Consider the following 23,504-nt stretch of genomic DNA (forward strand, 5'->3'; position numbering starts at 1 on the left):
TTTTTCTGGAAGTTCATATCTAGTAAATTTTAAAAGATGTCATAAGAGAGACTATTGTTACAACCTTTATGGAATTGATGATGGCTTGTTATTGCTTGATTAGGAAAGGAGATTAAAGGTAGAGATTTTTACAAGGGGACTAAATTCTTCCAACGTACTTGCCAATCTCTAAGTTATAAATCAGAGTCATAAATTCTTCAATATCCACCTTTAAGATTTGAAATCTTTCTCATTCAGTACTAAACAAAAAAAAAAAAAATTTCAAAATGCACCGTTTTAAGAAAATAGATTAGGTTCAGAAAACTGGATTTATAATTTTTTTTAAAAAAAATAGAAAATGTTTAAATTGAATTAGATTTAAATATTTTTGTAAATGACGGATTTAGATAATAAATTTTATTTTATTTTCTTTCAAAACTTAAACAAAACAAAAATTACATTAGATAAAATAAATGTATTATAAGGAGCATAACAATTTAATTACTTCAAGATGATGAAACAAAATTATTCTCACCAAATAATTATTTTTTTTTATCTTTTTATTTTACATCAAATAATTATTTTTTTCTTAATTTTTTCAAATTTTTAATTTGCATATTAACTTTTTTATTTCAGGACTTTTATTGAAAAAGGTAGAATTATTTTTATTTTATTACATCTTATAATTTTAGTAATTCAACTTTTCATTAACATTCTTATAAATCGATAATTAATAATTAACATACTATTCATTATTCATAAAATAATATTATTATCGTTCATAAATTAATCTTAATGAAATTTAAATATTATTATTATTGTTCTCTGCTGATAAAACAAAAACCTAGATTTCTGTGTAAGAAGAGACTGTAATTCCCCTGTATAAGAAATAAACTGAATACTGCAGAGAACGATATACTACGAGAATGATGAGAAATTGGGGATTAATCTGTCGTCTTCATCATCATCGTGCTTCATGTCTACGTTCAGTTTCCTCTTCCTATCATTTCACTGAAGCTCGAAAGTCACCTCCAATCGCTGTCTCATCCACCAATGGAACCCCCGAAAGGCCCTTCTCCACTGTTTCATCTTTTTCCAGCTCCCTACAATTTCATCCCTCCAATCTTTCTCCTCAGTGCCCTAGAACTTTCAGCTCTTCCTCAGCAGGTGCTCGACTCTTTTTCGTCTCTCTTTTTAACTGTTTGCTGTGTTTTATAATCGCGGCTGATGTTTTTTCGTTTCGGGTTTTGCTATTCTGTTCTCTTTCGTCTCATTTCCGATCGTTCTTGAGTCATTTTGCATTACCTTCGTTTTCTAGATGTTAAAGAAACCAATGCTGCTATCAATAGTTTATTGGAAGCTGATAATTTTATTTCAGGTCCATCCAACATTGTTCTTGTTAAATCAGAAGAAGATATGAATACTTCACTTAGCAAAGCTCAAGGTGCCTGTTCTTTTGTACGCATTTTTCACATTATTATTAAAATTTTCTTTTAGTGGTTTTCAATATATCTTTTTGCTTACTTTATTTTCTTCTTAAATTCAAAATCACTGTAACAGATGGATCTCTGCCAGCAATTTTCTATTTCACTGCTGTTTGGTGCGGACCTTGTAAGTTTTTGTTATTATTTCCTTGAACTATCATTTGCTTCATCGTTGCATGCCATCTTAAAGAAATTATTGTAGTGGTTTAAAGAAGAATCTTTTTAATAACCTTATGTTTTTTTCTTTTGAAAACTTTTTAGTAACCTATGTTATGATGACGTTCCCCAGGCAGGTTCATAGCACCAGTAATTGAAGAACTCAGTGCGAGATATCCTCCAGTAACGATATTTAAGATCGATATTGATGAGGTATGGGATCATGATGTAAACCCTGATCATTTAAGCTCCAGTTCACTGTGATTTTGTTTCTCCAAAAACATCTAAATATTACATGATCACCTTTTATATTATTATGCTTTGGATATAAAGGCCCAGTTTTGATTGCAAATAAAAAATTTGTGGATTAATTATTTGTTTATTCTCAATGTTATTTTGTTGGAAATTTTAACTGTCTTCAATTGAAAGCAGTATTGTGAAAGGAAAAAAATTGGAACATGAAATTTCTATTGCATGTCTTTTAGTTTTATATGCAAAGTATGATATCGTATGATTTCTTAGAAACTTCAAAACCTATTTCTGTGGAACACACTCATTGCTTATAAGTGGGGTGGGCTTTAAATTCTTTGGGTATTCTTGGATGTATGATAGGTTCTAGTCAGAAGCCAATGGAAATTATAAAGAAATTCTCTTAGGGTGAGAATAAACTACAAGTTTTTATTCAAAAATTGTCTTCCCCATTGCTGTTCATCAGCAGTTTTAAATACACAAAAAATATAACTGATGGTTCCTACTTTTCAGCAACTAAGATAATGGGAAAAGAACATGAATTTCAAAATGGAATAATGGCTTCAACTGCTTGCTTATCTAGGCTACTGCAATGGCTGGTCTACTGCTGCAGATACTTTAGGTTCCTCTTGGCTTTCGGTGGGGACATCATAGTGTAACATTACCTCCCCCTTTTTCAGGAACCTTGTTCTCAAGGTTCAGATAGCCAAATTTTTCTTACAACTCTGCTGCCAGTTTCTTTAATTCGTCCATAACCTAATCCATGGTGGGTCTAATTTCTGAACCCTCCTGTTGTAGTGCAAGACTGCTGCATGTCGTCCCTTTTCTGGATCCCTCGCCTCTCACTTCAGTTCTTCTGTTTCATTCTCTTCTGTTTCTCCCTCGTTTTGCCAACCTTTTTTTTTGCTTTTCCGATCCTCTCCCTCAGTTTCGTTCTTCATGTATTTGTCTACAAGCCAAGGCACTTGTGAGCGGCTCTTAAAACCACCAAAAGTTGTTTCTTTCCAAACGCGCTCAGTTACCAACTGGAAAGGATGAGTTGATATCTCCTGACCAGATGCTGCAACCCCCACAATAATAGAGGTCCCCCATTCCTTGTGACAACAGCCTAAAGCAGCTCTCATTACAGAGACATATCCAATACACACAAAGTTGTAGCCAATCCCACCATCAATGAGATCATCAAGAGCCTGCTGAATTGGTTTGTCATGATCTTTTGGATTCACAAATTCTGTGACTTTGAAATCGTTTGCTCTATCAAACTTCTCGCTGTTAATATCTATACCAATGATCCTTGAAGGTCCTGCTGCTTTTGCACCCTTTGCAACAACAAAAATTAAATTGTTGGGATTTTTTCAGGTGGAGAAAAAATTAAATTTCCATTGACTTCACTTCTTCAAAATTAACAACTTAAAGTGTCTTTAAATCCAAATTTTTTAAAAATAATCTACCACTATTTAAAAGATAAATACAAATCAAATTTTCTAAAAGATAAACTCCTACTAATAACATAATTTTTAAAAAATAAATATGTTCTAAATTTAACTAAAAATAAATTCTATTTGAATTCAAACTAATAAATAAAATAAATTATAATTTCTACATTTATCTTCAACACTCTCTCTTAATATAGAAATTATAATCACCAAATTTATTTTGTTGAAGCACTTTTCTCCAATATTTCTTGTTTGATATTCATATTCCGAATCACTTTTTTTCAATTGTTGATGTTCTTCTCACCAATCTCTGATTATTGATGCACTTCTCATCAATTTTCAAATATTTATTGCTCTTCTCATCAAAATCTTTTGTAGCATTTCTTTCCAAATTTTAAAAAAGAGTTTCTTCTTCTTTTTCCACAACATTTGCTTGCTCATTCTTCAACCTGTAAATTTTTTGTATATACCTAAATATTTTACAATAAAAATATTATGATTTACCTTTAGGCCAATAATTTTTTTCATCATGATTGTTTTTCTTGCATACTCTACATGGTGGAAATTTTTTTCTCTTTGATATTGACGAAGACTTGTTTGACATCTTAGCAATGAAGACTCCCTTCATAGTTTTTTTTTCTTCTTTTCCTCATTGTTCTTATCTTTACATTATTTTTTCATATACTCAACCAATGAAGTCTCTGATACCACTTGTTAGGATCTTTTCAGGTGAAGAAAAAATTAAATTTTCATTAACTTCACTCCTACAAAATTAACAATTTAAAGTGCATTTAAATAGGTTTACATCAAATTTAAATTTTCTAAAAATAATCTATTATTATTTAAGAGATAAATATAAATTAAATATCTTAAAAGATAAACTCCCACTAATAACATAATTTTTAAAAGATAAACGTGTTCTAAATCTAAGTAAAGATAAATTTTATTTGAATTCAAACTAATAAATAAAATAAATTATAATTTCGATATTTATCTTTAGTAGATTTGTCATGATCTTTTGGATTCACAAATTCCATGACTCTGAAATCCTTTGCTCTATCAAACTTCTCGCTGTCAATATCTATACCAATGATCCTTGAAGGTCCTGCTGCTTTTGCACCCTTTGCAACAACAAGACCAACAATCTCCATTTGGGCATCATCAAAACTCGCAGAAACTGTTCAGAAATAACATCCCTTTCATCCATATACTATCAATCTGGAGGTTACCATCTTCACCAGTGCCTCCCTCTCCATGTGCAAGAGGTCTCCACATATCTCCCGCAAAAGGAAATGTTTTTGCATTGGAGTAGAAAGGTGGTTGGCCCCCGTCGCTTTTCTTTGTGCCATCATCGCGGTTCAATCGCGTCTGGCCCGGTCTGCCTGGGGCATTGCATGTGGATCCTCTCTATTCAACACCAAAGCGTTGGAAAACTGTCGGAGGGTGTCCTCAAACTGATGGAATTTGTCAGCAAAACCCATCTTTATTATGCTCAAACTGTTCTATACCCCTCCCAAACTGATTTTCAAGTTTTCTATTCTTTCTTTTTTGGTAGTAATAACTCTGATACTAATTGATAGGTCCAAATCAGAAGCCAATAGAAATTTGTAAAGAAATTCTCTTAGGGTGAGAATGAACCACAAGTTTTTTATTCAAAAATTGCCTTCCCCATTTCTGTTCATCGACATTTTTAAATACACAAAAAATATAACTGATGGTTCCTACTTTTCAGTAACTAAGATAATGGAAAACGAACATGAACTTAAACATGGGTTAATGGCTTCAATTGCTTGCTTACCGAGTCTATCGCAATGGCTGGTTCTACTGCTGCAGATACTTTGGGTTCCTCTTGGCTTTCAGTGGGGACATCGTAGTGTAACAATGCATGAGCTGCAAGTAGTACGGTGGTTATTCAGGACACGATTTGAGGGTCCAGTTCTGTCTAATCAGTTTATTATGAGTGATTCCATATTCAAATAGTCTTATGAATGTTTGAAATTGTTTATCGATATGTCAATACATTTGTTTATGGTATTACAAAGATCTAAATTCTAAATTAACCTTTTAAATGAAATATTTTTTTTATTGTTAATGTAAATAATTAGATGATTGCATGATTTTTGGGCTGGTCTTGAGACAGATCACTTTTAAGGTGGGCTGGTTGATGGATTTTAGTTTTGATAGAGTGAAAACAGAAACAAAATTCACCTTAATCAATGATGTATCTGAGTGATGAAAAACAGTTCACATGCTTAATCTTGCAGCTTATTGGATCAAGTGTTTAGCTGGCTTGCTGGGTAACAAATTCTAGTTTCTGAGCTTCAAACTAAATATATAAAGCTTCTTCCTAGATCACTCAGTTAAGGTTAAGCAATTTCTACTGTATAAATGTGCATGTTCATTTGACTATACATTTTTCAAATAGTTTCCTCCTAAAATTATGATTTAATTTGTGAGCTTAAAAGTAGTTGGGTTAATATAAATAGTTGTAGAAAAGATCTTCAAGAGCTAATCTCAATACGTGTATCTGCAGGAGAGCCTCCAAAGCGGTTTGAGGAGGTTAAACATTACCTCAGTGGTAATTTTTTTGATCCTTCTTTTGTTTTTATGATTTTATTTTTACTGTAACATCACTAGGAAACAGAATGTTTTGTTGTCTGTGTATTCTTTTTTCTTTCTCTTAATCTTAATTGGTGTTGTCAATTTGTATTTCTCCAATTGCTCCTTATATTTGAACTTTTTTCGTTTGACAAGTTTCTGAAATGGATGGTGCTATATCCTCCTAGGTTCACGTTTCTTTGGATCATGAAATCATGAACTGAAAGCAAATTGTCAAACCATTTTTTTACATGATTACATGCCAATTTCTTTGTAGTTTTTACTGTTTGGTTGACAGTTGTTTAGTTAATAATTGTGCAAAGTTGATTGCAATGATCGCGGCTATTCAAAATTGTGGTCCACATTTATATTTTGATAAAAGGTTTTCGCTCACTCTAGGTTTACGGCCACGCAAAGTTTATATTTTGTTTCAAGTTTAGTGCCCATACTAATTTGGGTTTGAACCAAGAACTCTCACAAACTAAAGCTCTAAAGTGGGGAAGAATATATTTAGGGCCAGAGACTGCTAATTGGTAAAGGAAGACGAAGGTCGATATCTAATATTTATGCTTGTGCTTGAGAGAGTGGGGCATACCTAGAGCCACATGTCTAATGCAGAACATGTTTGAATTGATTTTTTTTTTCTCTAATTTATGGTCTTGGTTGTCTTATGCTGCAGCCAACATTCCATTTCTATCAAGGTGGGAAAAAGGCAACTGAAGTTATTGGTGCTGATGCTGCACGTTTGAGGGATACAATGGAGCAGCTCTACAAGTAATTCTTAACTGGTTTACTTTGCACGTGACTATTTCATCTGTTTCCTGAGTATCACAGCAAATTGGTTGGGGTATCCATTTACAAATTAGTATTGGGGGTTTCATATGGTTGACGAGGTGTCTTGTTAAATACCTCTTTCTATATTTGATTCCAACTTTTATATTCTGTTAGGAACTAAATAGTATACAATCACTTTGTTTTGAGACAAATCTTTTTTCTTTCAAGGAAAAAATAAAATTGTTTTGCTGTACTGGGGCTAACTTACCACTTGAAGGATTCACCATGCATGGGCTTCTGTTTGTCTGAAATGGCAGTACACACCTGGACCCATCTTTTCGCTGTTTGACTCAAACGTAGTAATGGCATAAAGTAGGATTAGGAATATAGTAGCTATTGATGGAATAAGGTTAGAATGTAAATAGTAATTTGTTCTTTTTTTCTTTTTTTTTTTTTTTATTAAAGCTGGGTGAATTACTAATAGTTAAGTAGAAATGAAAATTGAACTCCAAAAAATTGAAGGTAGGGGTGAAAATGTCAAGTGATGAAGACCAAATTAAATATTTATCAATCACATCTGCTATGTGAGTGGTTATGTGACGTTTAAATAGATATCATAGTTGCCTAAGTAGAAGCTCTTAACAACGTGAAAACAAATTATTTGAAAGCTTCTACGTAGAAGTGTGCGCCTACACTAAATGTTTTGGTTTTTTCTTTTTTGTTTGAAGAATATTCTATCTATTTTGAACTTGTTAAGTGAGCTCAATATATGGCCTTACAAATGGACTGAATTTGATGTTTTTTTGACGAGTAAGAACCAATTTTGTTGTTTCAAGTCAAGTGACTCTGGACTTAATGAAGAGCTCCCACATCCCATGCTCGCGATGGGACTTCTGAAAAGTAAATCAATTCTATGCCCACTTCCCCCTTTTTTTTTTTTGTCAGTGGTCTGATCCAGTACTTTTATAGGTCCTTTTCATATTGCCTTTAGGCTATTGACCTGCTTTTATAGGTGATGAGGAAGCATTCATGCTGCCAAGCTAAGGGGTTGACATTGGGCTTCACAATCATTTTCTTGCTTTTCGTTTTCCAGGAAGGGTTGAATAGACGGGAGCTGGTTACTGAGACCTGATTGATGGCACTTTATTTTGCTGAACTTGTAACCAAGTTAATAGACAAATAATTAACGCAGTGAAAGAAAATAAGTTGGTTGGTGCGTTTTGGGCGGGGGAGCCATTAGAGAATTAATTGCCTTGCCTTGAGCTTCACTCACTCTGTATTCTATATGTTAAGCATGCGGCATGTGGAATTCATATGCATTAGCTCTTGAGTTCCCTTGGCACTATCTTGTGAATGTTTTAATCTACCTTTTTTTTTTTTTTCTGTAAGCTATCTTTTTCAGTCGTCTCTGTTGAATCCGGCGGGTATTTCCTGGTTTTAGACCCATACTCAGAGTTAACGAAACTCAAGTGTGTATTTGATTTTGGAGTTAAAGACTTCTTTTTATTTTCATAATATACAGAAAACTTTTAAATATTTAAACAGTTTTAACTATTTAACGAATGGTTTGAATTGAGTTTTTAAATCTTAAGACTTCAAAAGAAATTTTCCAATCTCTTCTTTTATTTACTGTTCAGCCAAAGATAATTTTCTATTTTTGTGTAAATTTTTTTATCAATTTATATAGGAAATATAATATAAATTAATTCTCAAAGTTTTTAGAGTATGAACATGAGATAACAATGAGGTTACTTTCTGATTATGTATGAAATGTGAATGAGTATATAATATCAGGTAATGATGAGCCAGCAAATAAAGTAAAGAGGGAAGAAAAGAGAACGTATACTCCTCGGATAGGTGGGGGGGGGGGGGGGGGGGGTGGGTTTGGCCGCATCATTTGTGCTTATATTCTCTTTTTTAAGTCAATCATTTGAGATTTAATTGTTTTCTTCAAAGTATTACATATGTTTAATTGTTCACAATATCCAACTCATTACTCATTCGTGTTTTTTGAAATATTATTCATTTATTTATCAAGATGTCAATTTCACCTTTCACTCGCGTTCCTTCGAATAGTATTGTCTGTTTATTAAGATATCAAACTCACTTTTTATTTACATTCCTTTAAACACTAAAATTTTCAAATATTTCATCACACATTTCTTGCAATGTTGTAAAAAATATATATATAATGTTTACAACGTTTTCCTCTCAAATAGTATATTTACAAATGATAAGCACACTTAGGACTCAATAGTAAATTAAGAGAATAAGATTTTTTCTTCTATTTTTTGAAATTGATTTTCTTCTATATTGTAAAATATGTAAGAATGAATTATTTAAATGTATAAAAGTCAAATATAGCATTGGAAGTCTTTTTTGTGAATTAAATTTGACATTTAAAAGAGTTAAAATCATATTATTTAAAAATTCAAAATTTTCTATGTGACATGATGTAAAGTCCCAAAATCTTGGGTAAAATAAATTTAAATTAAAGATGCAGAAGCGTATAATAATGTTAAGGTTTACATTCCTTACATATAAATTAGAATGCCCAATAGGGTTACAGAAAATGTTTCTTTTATAGCGGTTCATAAAAAAAAATAAATAAACGTATGAAAATAGTAAATAAATGTTGTAGAGAGGTTAACCTCCAGTACCTCTTGATAGGATTCGGGGGACACCTATCACAGCCCTTCTGCTGGTTAGGATCTGGATCTGGATCTTGATCTTCTTAATCTGAAATACTTAATAGGGGTGAGCTACACTAACTCAATAAGAGTATCACACTACTCACCGATACAGAAACTGAAGGTTGGTAAAAAAAATATAAAACGACTAATGGAGTTCTTAATTAAAATAAGTTTATTTATCATAAGAAAAACCATTTATTGCATACGTATCATTATGAAATTTTCAAAATCGACCTATAAAGACAATAACTCAAATAACATTATGATTTCATATACAAGTGAAAGAGAACAATAACTTTTTCTTTTATCTATTTACTGGTACATCTAGGGGTACATAGGGATATCCCTCTACGCGTGAACTCAACATCTAAACTCATCAATTAACCGGTCGTTCTCATACTTCGTCTGGTATGAGCACAAAAAATGTCATCCCTCGATACCCCGTCTACTATGAAGGTGAACCAGGCCGTCTCTATACTCTGTCCGATATGAGCACCAAAAATGTCATCTTTCGATACCCCGTCCGGTATGAGGGTGAATGCCCGCATCTCCATATCCTGTCTGGTATAAGCGCCAAAAATACCATCATTCGATACCCCATTCGATATGAAGTAACGTTCACGATAGGGTTCTCTATGTATCCAATTCGTCCACTATCCTCCAAAATATTCAATAAGACAACTATTTATTAATTCACATAATCAAGCAATTTTTCATTCATATATTAATTTCACATTTTACAAATCAACCGTAAATCATGCAAAATAAGCGATGTATGCATTAAGGAAATACAACTGAATTATTTAACTGTTTCAATATATTATCATGTATTTAAGCTATACAAGTAAATAATCAGTTAAACAAGACAAATAAATAACTAACTGATTTCGGCTCCATTAGTGACCTGTAATTATTCTCAAAAAAAATTAAATTTAATAAAATATCATATTATTGATTATTAAGCTTCAATTTCATAACAGAAAATAGGGTGAGGAATTCTTACTTGAATCGGTGTCTAAAACACCGTATTCTCTACCGCGCCTCCTGACGGTTCATGAATTTCTTAATTTTTTCTATGGAGATTAAACACGTTCTACGTACTTAAAAAAAATACCCCAAAAATTCAAAATCGGTATTAAAAATTTATTTCGGCTAATTTTGGAATTCCGGCACAGCGGTGCTGCCGTGATCCGAAGACAACACCGTCGCTCATGGTGGTGGTCTGCCTCTGCTTGGCCATTTTCGGCCAGTCTAGATTGGTTTCGGCTGACTTTACACATATTCCTGCGAAAAAACACATTAGAGAGCCTCGGTTGGTCGAAAAAAATTAGAAAACTGAAACCTACCGGTGGTGGGGTTTCCGGGTGCAGTGGCTCCGCGGACTCTCCCTTACGGCTGAGATTCCTTTTTCGGTCAACCTGCAGAAAACATAACGGTAAACACAACGGTAGAAAACTCACACAAAACGGAACCGAAAATGGGCTCATCAAAGGAGGTTGTGGGTTTTAGGCCAAGACGGTCCCGCCGAGCTTTACCCGCAGTTTTTGACTCACCCGCCGTTCGTTTTACTCCGATATAACCACATGGGTGCTCAGAATCAAATTCTGAGCAGGTAGAAGAATTTTTTATCTTTTTTGATGGTCAGATGTGGCTCCGGTGTCGTAGCGATTGGCGGTCGACTTCCTTCTCCGGCGAGAGGGGCTGGCGGCTAAGGCTTGGGTTCCGTGTGATGCAAAATATTTATACCCATCCTGCATTAATTTAGGCTGTCTATCGCGATCAATCTCATCCATCCTAAAAAGCTTAAGGAGGAACGAATCTGAACCGTTCATTGCTATTAATCTCGACCGTCCGATTGCACCTAAGGTGAAAACGGATACAGGTCGTTCACACGCACGGGATCGATCCTAGGCCATCCGATCGCAAGGCGTGCGGATTGCCAGTGTGGCCTTCCGCGTGGTGCCGATGTCAGCGCGTCTGGCCACGCAGTGCGCTCCAGTTCGTCGAGACTGCTGACTGGGCAGTGTTACGTGGCCGAACTTTCTCTCTTTATATTTTGACTGCCGATTTTTAATTTTTCTTTCAAAAACATTCTCCAAACTCAAATTTTCACCCATTCTTCCCAAAGCTATTTTCAATTTCGTCTCTAATTCATTTTTTCTCAAAAATTTAATCAAATTAAAATAAAATAAATTTTTTTAGTTATTATATATATATATATTCTATAATCTGTAAAATTATCTCAATCCAATATTCGAGTTTGGGTATTACACATGATCTTGTAGATCAATTTTATAATAGTTTTTCTAATTTCAAAATCATAATTTATTATACTTATTCATCATCTCTCTTGCGTAATTCACATACCTTTAATCTTGTAAAGAACATTCTCAAAAATCCTATACATCAACCCCCACCATTAAATAACCATCACCTAGTTCATACACAAACAACCAACATCCTAGAGCATCACTACTTTCAGCCTTTGTACTTTCTAGGTCAATTTTTGCACACCTCAATGACAAAAAAAGATTAGCAAATGTCTTAGTTGAACTTCTTAAGAACAACTATAATGTGTTAATTGATATATGACGCTAAATTTATATTTACAACATGACATAAGTATTCATCTTAGTAATCGAGTCAAAGAAGTGTCATTAGACAATTGTGCTATCAAATTAGGTGCATATGATAGTTATTTTTCTCTTTTATTACTCTTGTAATTATTAAAAGTACATTACAATATCATCAATATATACGTGAACATCGTGGTGTTATTTGCTTCTATAAGTTTGTACAAAAAGAAAAGTTGAAGAGTAATTAGTCTTTGCGCAAGTATATAATTAAATATTTAATATTTCTTTTATTATTTTGTTTTACTAACTTAATAACAATTATAATACATTAAAAGAATATAAAATATGGAGTTTTGAAGTTATATATTATATATAATAATTGAAGTAATAAAAGAAGAGGGGAGGAGGGTCAAAGGGTAGAAGAATGGTCAAACATTAGTACAATGATAGGCTGTAGAATATCAGATGTTGGGGTCCATCTCTATCTCCTCCTATTCCTTTCATTTCATCCAATTTGTAAAAATCCCACAAACATAAAAACAAAAACTTATTTCTCTTTTATTTATTGTCTGACCAACCATTTCCTGTCATTCATTTATGCTCACACACATATACATATACATATACATATATATATATGTATAGGAGATAATATTTGTACTCATCCTCCTTCCAAATGTGTGTGTATATATATATGTATAACCTCAATCATTCAATACCAACCCTCTTTTCTAAAAAAACTATACTATTCTTTGTAAATTTATTTCAATGGTAAATTTAAGTGGACAGACATCGCATAATCCTACTACTACTGTTATTGTTATAAACTTTTAAATATATGTATATGTATATGTACATAGGGTATTATTAGCATTGGAAATCAAAATGGAGGAGACAATGCAAAAGAGGGTTCCAAGTATCCAATGGTCACAAGGTGGTAATAACAAGCCGCCAGAAGAGAGGGAAAAAAAAAAATTATGTCAATGGCGGTGATTCTGAAACTTGAAAAAGCTGCACTGCTGCAGCAAATTGTGAATTCATCATCTTTTTTTAAATATAAAACTAATAAAATTACAATAATAATAATAATTTAAGATATATATATATATATATATTTTTTTTTTTTTAAAAAAAAAAAAAAAGAAAGAAGAAAAGATTGCAACAATATTAGTAATTGTTGAGCATGTCAACTCTTCCGCCATGTTGAGACTTTTTAACCCCTCTTTTTTTTTTCCAAGAGAAATTTTTATGTGGTAAATTATGAAGTATTGTAAATTAATTAATATTAGAAATTATATTGTAATTTAATGGTCTATAAAAGATATTGGATCTATATAGAATTCAAGTCATACATAATCAGTCTAATAAATGTATATAAAAGTAATATTAATCTCGTAATATTAAAATGATCTCTTTACAAGAATGTATTTTTAAATTCTAATAAACTTTTTTAATGTAATAAAAAATATATATATAACTCGTATAGTATAGTGTTATTAACAACAATATTTTATGATATTAAATATCCTTAAAGAAATAGTATATTGTCTACTAATATCTTATATTAAACACTTCTTAAAAAAAAAATTAAATATATTATATTAATCTTATAACAAAAAATTATTATAAACCATAGTAGTAGTAGAAAATAAGTTTATGTATTGCTATCACATTTTCATTGCATAATTTTTAAATATTTTTCTATTCATATGCGAACAATAAAATAAACAAACAACAAAGTTATTGAAAATAATAATTAAACTATATATTTTAAATAAGATTATTACTGTAGTATTTATCATATCTAATTGAGTTATAGACTTTGTTACTAATAATTATATTTAAAAGATTTTCTTTGCTTATCAAATGTATGAAAAAAATTAAAATAATGTTAGAGTATAAAAGCTGTTGTTCTAGCTTTAGATTAACTTATTTTAAGGTGAAATCATATATATTTTTTTTAGCAAATTAGATTTTCATCTCATATGATTTGATTTATTAAAGTTCAAATTGTACGGTCTTTTTGTGATAATTTATTATTTGTGGGTTCTTTTATAATTTGGTACAGAATCTTTTTTTAAAGGTTATATATATATATATATATGTGTGTGTGTGTTATGATTCCAAACTAAATAATGATGGAGAACAGTGTATTAAAATGAAGAAGAAGAAGAAGAAGAGTGTCTTATAGGGAGAGAGAGAGGGGGGGGGGGGGGGGGGGGGGGAGGTCCCATTTTTAGTGTCAAATTGAAGGTCCCATTTCCGGTAAGTGTGTCTGGGAAAAAAAACCATATTGTTCCCCGAACCTCCCACACTTGTATTAAACTTCATCACCAGTTTATTTATACAAATAAAAAGAGAGAGAGAGAGAGAGAAAGCCTTTGAAAATGAAATTCCATTTCTTGGTTGCAAGAAGAATGAACGAATGTCTGTGTATTTAGCAGAAATTAAGATTCCAAAAGTAAATTGTAAAATAAAATATGAAAATTAAATTTCAAATGAATTTATTAGTCCAACCAAAAGCCAAAAAAAAAAAAAAAAAAAAAGTTGATAGCAGCACTCCCCCCAAATGCCAAGAATTTTAGATTTCCTCGGAAGGCACCCACCCACCCACCAACCCATTGTATTAATTATAATGAATACATTGGAATGCTCATTTTTGTGACACGGTGAAATTGCTGCATGGGACACCATCATTTACAGCCATGCCCTCTCACTCTTTTTGTCCATCTCACAAATTTCTCTTAATGCTTTAATACATAAATATTTTGTTCAATTCTATTTAAAATACATCAGTTATTATTATCTAAAAATTATATTTCAGTTTCAATTATATAAAATAAATTATATTTTTTTCCCAAATAAGTCTGAGAAGAGAAGCTTTGGAAATGGGTGTTGCAGTGGGTGTGAGAGAGTTTCAGCCTTTCAGGTGTCAAATAACTAACAAAAGCCAAGGGATATTTCATATATACAAATGAATTCCAGTTATGAGAATATATATATATATATGAAATGGGAAAAGCAGATGACATGATAGAATGTTGAGGGGACAACACACCATGTGATTTTAGCAGAACTCTTTTTTTTTCTTTTTTTTTTTTTTTTTTTTTTTGCCACGTCGTCCAATTATAAACTGATCTGAATTAAATGTAATTCGCCCCCGTTCAATCATTTCATCAGGAGTCTTTTGTGTTAATTTTCGACTTCGTATTTAGTTTTTTAAAATAACATCATAATAAGAATTTCAATGTTTAAGAGTTAAAATTTATACTCTATTATTAATTCTCTAAGGACTTTGTAACTCAAAAAAAAAAATGAATTTATATTTTTAATACGAAAGCAAATAATAAATTTAGAGTTTACATTCATTACACAGTAAATTAGAATGTTCAATAGAATTACGAAAATATTTCTCCTACATTAGTTGATAATAAAATACAAACGATAATTAAAAATAAATAAATAAACATCCTACGGGTTAACCTCAACTAGCATTTGAAAGAAGTTCCGGAATGTGAACTACTCACAACTTTCTTATTGATCGTGTAACGGCTCCGGAAATTTAAATAAAGATGTATGTATTAAAAATTCTAAGTGCGGAAGTGAAATAAAAATTCTGATTAACATCCCTTACACAATAACCAAAAACGTATTCAACGTATGAAAGAATAAACTAATTAAAAGAAATACTCGAAATAAAAACTATAAATAGAACTATAAAATCTTTAGACGTCTAACTCGCCGTCTTCCTGCGGAACAGGCTCGGAAACCACATCTTCTTGATCTGAAATGGTTAAGTAAGGAACGAGCTACACTAGCCCAATAAAGACATCACACTATCTCTCTGCCACAGAAGTAAAGGTTGGTAGAAAACAAAAACGACCAATGGAGTATAATTTATAACAAACTCATTTATTAATGATAAAAACCTTTACTTTCCACTTACCTCGGTAAGATTCGTGAAAGTAACATATGAAAATAATAACATTATAACCATCATAAAATCATATACACTTTGTAACATAACACATGTTATACTTTTGCACATCAATAATCATACAACAAATTCCCTCTTTTACCAGCCTACTAGTATCCATGAGGATCCATAGGGGGTCTCCGCTACACGTAAACCATTAACATTAATAATCTGATTCCAGGACCGTCCCCATACCCCGTCCGGTATGGGCGCCAAAACCATGAACCTCAATACCCCGTCCGGTATGGGCGCCAAAACCATGAACCTCAATACCCCGTTCGGTATGAGGGTGAAACAGGCCATCCCCATACCCCGTCCAGTATGGGCGCCAAAACTATAAACCTCAATACCCCGTCCGGTATGAGGGTGAAACGGGCCGTCCCCATACCCCGTCTGGTATGGGCGCCAAAACACATAAGGTCACCATATCCCATCCGATATGAGAGACCACGTTCCCGGTAGGGTTCCCTACGGATCCGGTCCGTCCACCATCTCCCAGGATATCTAGTCAGGCTGTCCACATTATCCATTTACCAATTCACATAACCTTTTTTCCATTTTCTTTGGTCTCAATTTTTCAATCATACACAAACACGTAAACCAATAATAACACCAAACAAAACAATACAACATCGGGTTCACCATAATTCAAACCATAATAAAAGAAACCATGATTCATGCATACGAAACCATAAAATAAATACATCAAATACCATACTACATTTAATACTGAAAAATAGATCAAACAACAATTGACCAATAACATATCAGATTCGGGCTCCATTGGCAACCTCAATCAATTATACATATCTATAAAGTCATAAAATACCGTTTTATCATTTATTAGGCTTTAATGCCGTGATAGGAAATAGGGTGAGAGATCCTTACTTGTTTCGGGGTCTGAAATCGGCTCTACAGTGCGCCTACGGGCTGTCCCTAAATTTCTTGAATTTTTTTTAGGAAACTGAAACGCACTACCGGTACCTGCACGTGTCCCAAAAAATTCCAAATCAGACCCAAGGCCCCTTCAGCCAATATCGAAATTCTGGCACTGCGGCTCCACCGTGTTCCGGCGACTGCACCGCCACCCGCGGCGGTGATCCGCCTCGGGTTGGCTGTTTTCGCCCAAATTCAGCAAAACTTGCATTGGTTCCTGCGATAAAAAAACCCTAGGGCCCTCGGTGGGCAAAAAAATCACGAAAAATCGAGACTTACCTGCGGCAAAGTTCTCGGGTGCGACGGCTTCTCCGGCGCGAGTCGCGGTTTGATATTTTGCTCCGGTCAACCTGTAGAGAAAAGAACGGTGATCACAGTGGTGTAAAAATTGCATCAAACAGGAACCGAAAAGGGCCTCATCGGAGGCAAAAACTGAAGGAAGCTACGGCGGCGCCGCTGGACTTCGGCGGTGTTTTCTGGCCGATTGGCCGATGGTTTGGCTCTGATTTGCCAAAGGCGGATTTAGCTTCGAAAAACGAGCCAAGGGGAGAAAATTTACCTCATTTGGCAATCAGAAAACCCTCTGGTGCGGTGGCAGGTGGCGGCGGCCGGCTCCTCCGGCGACTGGTTCTTCTTCTCCAGCAAGGGCACTGGCAGCTAGGGTTTGGGGTCGGGTGTGGGTGAGGTTATTTATAACATTTCCCTTTTAATCTCAGCCGTCCATCACGATTTAATCTGGACCATCCGATCGCGATTAAAATAGGAGTAAATCTAGGCCGTCCATCGCGATGTGATCTGGACCGTCCGTGCGCGTGAGATATGGGCCGTCTGCACACGTGAGATCTGGACCGTTCGATCGCGTACACGCGGATCGTTCACGTGGCTTCGTCCGCGTGGTCTCCCACATCAGCTCCCTTGCCACGCGGTGTGTTCTGGTTGGCCGGGGCCGCTGACTGGCTGCTAACGTGGCTGCTGACGTGGCACAACTTTTCTAAATTATGTTTTGATCCCCGATTTTTAATTTTCTTTTCAAAAACACCTCCAGAATCCAAATTTTCACCCATTTTTCTCAAAATCAATTTCAATTAAATCCCAAAAATAATTTTACCCTATTTTATCATTATTTTTATTTTTATTTTCATTAAATTAAATTAAATTAAATTAAAACCTTATAAATTAAATATTAAAAAATTAAACTAAAATTCTAATATATATTAAAATAAATAAGAAAAAAATAAAAAATAAAAAAAATAAATTGGGTGTTACAGATCGGGATCTGAATTTTGGTTTTCTTGATTTGAAATAGTTAATAAAAGGATGAGTTACACTGACCTAATAAGAATATCACACTAATCACTACAGACAACCAAAGGTTGATAAAAATCACAAAACAACTAATAGAACCATTGATTTAAGTAAATACATTTAACTCTAAAACGTTTTATTCAATACTTACCGTTACAGATTTTTTCGAAAATAACCTATGAAGACGAATAACCAAGTGACATTTTATTTTCATACATAAGATCAATAATTCTTCCTTTTAACCTACTTATTAGGACGCTTGGAGGTCCATAAGGATATCCCTCTATTCGTGAACCCAGTATCTAGATTTGACAATTAACCCAGCCGTCCCCATACCTTATCTGATAATGAGCGCTAAAAATACCATCGCATCGATACCCCATTCGATATGAGGGTAAACCATATCTCTCCAAACTCTTTCAGTGTAAGAGTTCTCAGTTCCGTCCGACTGAGGTAATGTCTACGATAGGATTCTCTATGTACTGGGTCCGTCCACCCTTTCCTAGGGTACCCAGTAAGCTTTCATTTATATAAATCCTCATCGTTTAAACAACCACCAAATGTATACCAACATCTCATTACATATTCACAAATTAATTTAAACAGTATTTAAGCGAACGATATAGTTTAACATAATCGAATAACCAAATAACCAGATAACCAAATAAATAATATAAAGGGAACCAAATAAACCAAATAATCGAGAAGACCATCAACACTATTAATTTAATACACACAATATAATAATAAGCAATTTAAGCAGTGTAGGAAAATAAATAAGGAATTAGGACAAATATGAACTAACTGGTTCCGCCTCAATTAGTGACCTATAATTATTTTTAGAGTTTTTCTAACTTTTACAAAACACGATTATTAATCCTCAATTTATCGTAATAGAGAATAAGGTGAGAGATCCTTACTCAAATCAGTATTTCAAAATATCGTGCTACTCACTACGCCTCCTAACAGGACCCGAGTTTCTTGAATTTTTCTTGTGAAAATTAAAATATTCGTCACATACCCAAAAATATCCCAAAAACCCAAAATTGGTGTCGAAAATACGTTATGGCCAGAAAAAACCAAAAAATGAACCTACTGGCGGGAGGGGAGGCATCTCCTGGTGTGGTAGCTCCGTCGGTTCTCTTTCGCGGTTGGGGTTTCTTCCTCAGCTAACCTGCACAAAAAGAGATGGTGAACACAAGGGTCAAAAAAATGCGTGAAACAAGAAACAGGAAGGGGGTCACTAGAGAGGGTTTAAGATTTTGGCCGCGGCAGCTCTGCCGGGCTTTACCCGCGATTTTGGCTCTCCCGCCGTCCTATTTGCTCCGATATGACCACAGGGAGACTCGGAATCAAATTCTAAGTGGGAAGGAAAAACTTTTACCTTTTTGGTGATCGATGATGGTTCTAGTGTGGCGATGATCGGTGGTCGACCTCCTTCTCCAGTGTCTAGTTCTTCTTCTCCAGCGAGAGTAAGGCGGCTAGGGTTAGGGTTCCCTAGAACGTGATGCTTAAATACTCATCTCGTGTCGATCTGAATCGTTTATTTGAGAAGACGTGGCCCTCTCTCATTCGTTGGATCTATCTTATTCGAGGAATGGATATGGGCCGTATGGTCAGATTGAATCTGACCGTTCGATTGTGCCTAAATAGAAAAACACATATGGGCTGTTCACGTGCGTGGGATGAGATCTGGGCCATCAGATAACTGGGCATGCGGATCGCTTGCGTGGCTCCCTGCACAGTGCCGATGTCAGCCGGGTTGCAGATTGGGGTATCCTACGTAGCCAAACCCCCTGTTTCCAAATTTCCTTTAAAAAACACCCCCAAATTAAAAAATTCACACATTTTTTTCCAAAATTAGCCCCTTTTTTCCAAAATTATTTTTAATTTCATCCATAATCCATTTTTTCTCAAAATTTTAATAAAATTAAATTTAAAATAAATCAATTGAATTATTCATATAATTTTTTTATAATTAAATTGAAAATTTCGAGTCAATTTTTTAGACCTGGGTATTACAACTCTCTCCTTTAAGAAAAATTTGGTTCCTCAAATTTGTCACCATCTCATTCAGTTGAACAATTGGGAGTACTGAGTTCTGAAATCTTATTCTAATTCCCAAGTGGCTTTTTCCTGAGTATGATTCTGCCATAGAACCTTAATGAAGGAAATTTCTTTATTGCGAAGCACTGTACTATTCCGGTTTACAATGCCCATAAGCATATCCTCATAGCATAGATTCTCTTGGAATGAATGGGGCTCGTAGGATAGGATGTTTGAGCAGTCCGGGTTGTACTTACATAACATTGATACATAAAATACATTATGGACTCTAGATAACTCTAGAGGTAGTGCTAGTTTATAGGCGGACGTACCAATCATATCTCAGATTTCAAATAGCCCAATAAACTAGGGATTTAATTTCTCTCTCTTTCCAAACCTATTGTTTTCTTTAATATGAATGACCTTAAGAAACACTCGATCTCATTTTTCAAATTCCAAATTCCTCATCCAGGTTTTTGCATAACTCTTCTGCCTACTCTGAGCTATTTGGATGTTCTTCCTAATTATAACTACCTTGGTTGTAGTCTCCTCTATAAGATCCGAACCAAAAAAATTTCTATCGCCCACCCCTTCCCAGTAGATCGGTGACCTACAAGGTTGGCCATATAATGCCTCATACGGGGCCATGCCAATACTTATTTAATAGCTGTTATTGTATGTGAACTCTTTCAAAGGTATGTGATCATCCTAATAGCTCCTGAAGTCTAGAATACAAGCTTGGAACATACCCTCTAATGTGCAAATCATCTACTTTGATTGTCCGTCGATTTGAAGGTAAAATATGATGCTAAGGGACAGTTTCGTTCTCATAGCTTATTGAATACTAGACCAAAACTGAGAAGTGAATCTGAGACCTCTATCGGATACTACTGTCACCGAGATTCCATGTAACCTGACTATTTCCCGAATATAAATTCTTACTAGCTTGTCTAAGGGGTTATTCATCTTGATAGTCAGGAAGTTAAAAGACTTAGTGAGCCGGTAGATAATTATCCGGATAGTATTATGTCCTGAGCGTGTCTTAGACAAATTTGTCACAAAATTCATTATGGTATATTTCTATTTCCACTCTGGGATCAATAATGGCTAAAGTATCCCACCTAGGTGTTGATGCTCTACCTTAACTTGTTGATATATCAGACATTTGGAGATAAAATTGGCTATCTCTCTTTTCATCCCACTCCACTAAAATTGGGATCGCCTACTTTGATACATCTTAGTACTTCTTGGATGTATGATGAACTTTGAGCTATGAGCCTCTGTCATGATGTCCTTTTTAGTTCACTATTATCTAGAACACATACCCTATTTTAAAATCTGAGCAACCCATCGGCAGAGATTTGAAATTTTGAATTTACTCCCTATTCTATATCTTTCATGAGAGCTGGTAGAGTAGAATCGGTTGATTGAACTTTCTTTCTCTGGATCAATTAGGGTTGGACAGTTAGGTGGGACAAGAATGTAACTCTCTTCAAGTCTTGAAGTTATATCTATTGTGCAACCCCTATCACCTTGCATTCAGAAACTATTAAGTGAACTAACATACCTGCACTTTTTCTGTTGAGCGCGTCGGCTACCACATTGTCCTTACTCAGATGATACAAAATATTACAATCGTAGTCCTTAAATAGTTCTCTATCTAACACCTCTGACGCATGTTGAGATCTTTCTGAGTAAATATATGCTTCAAGTTTTTATGGTCAGTATAAATCTTAAAAGTCTCCTTATACAAATAGTGGCACTAAGTCTTTAAGACGTAGATAATCGCGACAAGTTCTAAGTCGTAGATGAGATAATTCTTCTCATGACTCATCAACTACCTGGACCCATAGGTTATGACCTTCTCATTCTGTATCAGAATACAACCCAACCTCAGGTAGGAGGCATTACTATACACTGTGTATCTACCTGTCCCACTCGGTAAAGCTAACACGGGTGTAGTAGTCAACCACTCCTTGAGTTTTGTAAAACTCTTTTCATAATCCTCATTCCATTCAAACTTTCTGAGCCGGGTTAAATGAGTGGTTAGGCTAGAAAATCTTTTCACAAACTTACTTAATAACTTATCATTCTTAAAAAGTTACGAATCTTCTTAACTGAGGTCAATTTCTCCTAACCAAGTACTATATCAAATTTTACGAGATTTACTGATACTCTATCATTTGATATGATATGCTTTAGGAAGGTAGTCTACTCGAGGTAGAACCCACACTTGCTCAATTTTGCATACAATTTCTTTTTCGTGAAAATCTGCAAAACTTGAGTCAAGTAGTGAACGTGTTCCTCTTTTCTCTTTGAATAGACCATGATATCATCGATAAACACAATGATGAACTAATCCAAAAATTATTAGAAAATCATGTTCATCAAGTTCATAAAAATGGATGATGCATTGGTTAACCCAAATGACATAACTAATAACACATAGTATCCGTACTTGGTTCTGAAGGCTGTTTTGAGAATGTCCTCTACTCTGATCTTTACCTGATGGTAACCTGAACGCAAGTCTATTTTAAAGAAAATATGAGCACCCTACAACTGATCAAAAAGGTCATCAATCTTGGGCATAGGGTACTTGTTCTTGATTGTGACTATGTTCAATCCCTTGTAATCAATGCATAATCTTAACGTCTCATCCCCTTTCTTTGTAAATGTGACTCCAGCACCCCAAGAAGATACACTATATTGGATGAAGTCACTATCCTATAATTCATTGATATATTTCTTCAACTTTTCTATCTCAACACGACTCATGAGATAAAGGGCAATCGAGATAGGTTGGGTGCCAGGTTGAAGATCTATAGTGAACTCAACTTCTTTATCCAATGGCAATCCGGGTAGTTCATTAAAAAATACATTTGAGAAGTCTCGGACTATCGGGATCTCTTAAATACAAACTTCTTTATTAGGTTTGCCTAATATAGAGAAAACAACCGAGTTAAAGTGTTATGTAATAAGGAAATTACCATGAGGGAATAATATTTAAAACTCTTATTAACTTGTAAATGATTCTTCATTAGGAAGGTTAAATATAAGTTTCTTGTGAAAATAATTTACGATGGTGTGATACGCTACTAACCAGTTCATTCTCAAAATTACATCAAAGTCCCCCCGTGTCAGTCTCTATCAAGTCCACACTCAATTTCTTATATTTTATGTCTATGATATAAGTTTTGTGAATAACCTCTCCTAGTAGTGTCCAACTTCCAAAAGTAGACACAAGCATCACAATATCAAGTTTTTTACGTAATATATTCAAGTTTTATGCAAAAGCA

At 34.1% G+C, this 23,504-nt stretch overlaps 1 protein-coding gene across 7 annotated transcripts; it reads left to right on the top strand.

Annotated features, from left to right (window-relative positions):
- The first annotated feature begins 813 nt into the window (after positions 1-813).
- Positions 814-8,006, top strand: TO1 (thioredoxin O1). 7 transcript variants are annotated; one of them, XM_088213711.1, is made up of 8 exons: positions 814-1,146; positions 1,358-1,423; positions 1,540-1,590; positions 1,753-1,832; positions 5,838-5,882; positions 6,582-6,676; positions 7,492-7,576; positions 7,689-8,006. In XM_088213711.1, exons 1-7 carry the CDS (start codon positions 906-908, stop codon positions 7,571-7,573), a joined length of 660 nt encoding a protein of 219 aa, XP_088069837.1. In that variant the 5' UTR covers positions 814-905; the 3' UTR covers positions 7,574-7,576; positions 7,689-8,006. The 7 variants fall into 7 exon arrangements, with proteins under 7 accessions (XP_088069837.1, XP_088069838.1, XP_088069839.1 ...); XM_088213712.1 differs by having other exon boundaries at positions 7,770-8,006; XM_088213713.1 differs by having other exon boundaries at positions 815-1,146; positions 7,513-7,576.
- Positions 8,007-23,504: the final 15,498 nt, after the last annotated feature.

This window comes from Carica papaya, chromosome 2 (assembly GCF_054855325.1).
Source record: "Carica papaya isolate Zhongbai chromosome 2, ASM5485532v1, whole genome shotgun sequence".
NCBI lineage: Eukaryota > Viridiplantae > Streptophyta > Magnoliopsida > Brassicales > Caricaceae > Carica > Carica papaya.

Coding starts and splice junctions, on each gene's coding strand:
- TO1 (XM_088213711.1), top strand. CDS start 906: ATGATGAGAAATTGGGGATTAATCTGTCGTCTTCATCATCATCGTGCT. Junction 1,591..1,752: donor TGCTGTTTGGTGCGGACCTT/GTAAGTTTTTGT, acceptor GACGTTCCCCAG/GCAGGTTCATAGCACCAGTA. Junction 1,833..5,837: donor TTAAGATCGATATTGATGAG/GTATGGGATCAT, acceptor GTGTATCTGCAG/GAGAGCCTCCAAAGCGGTTT.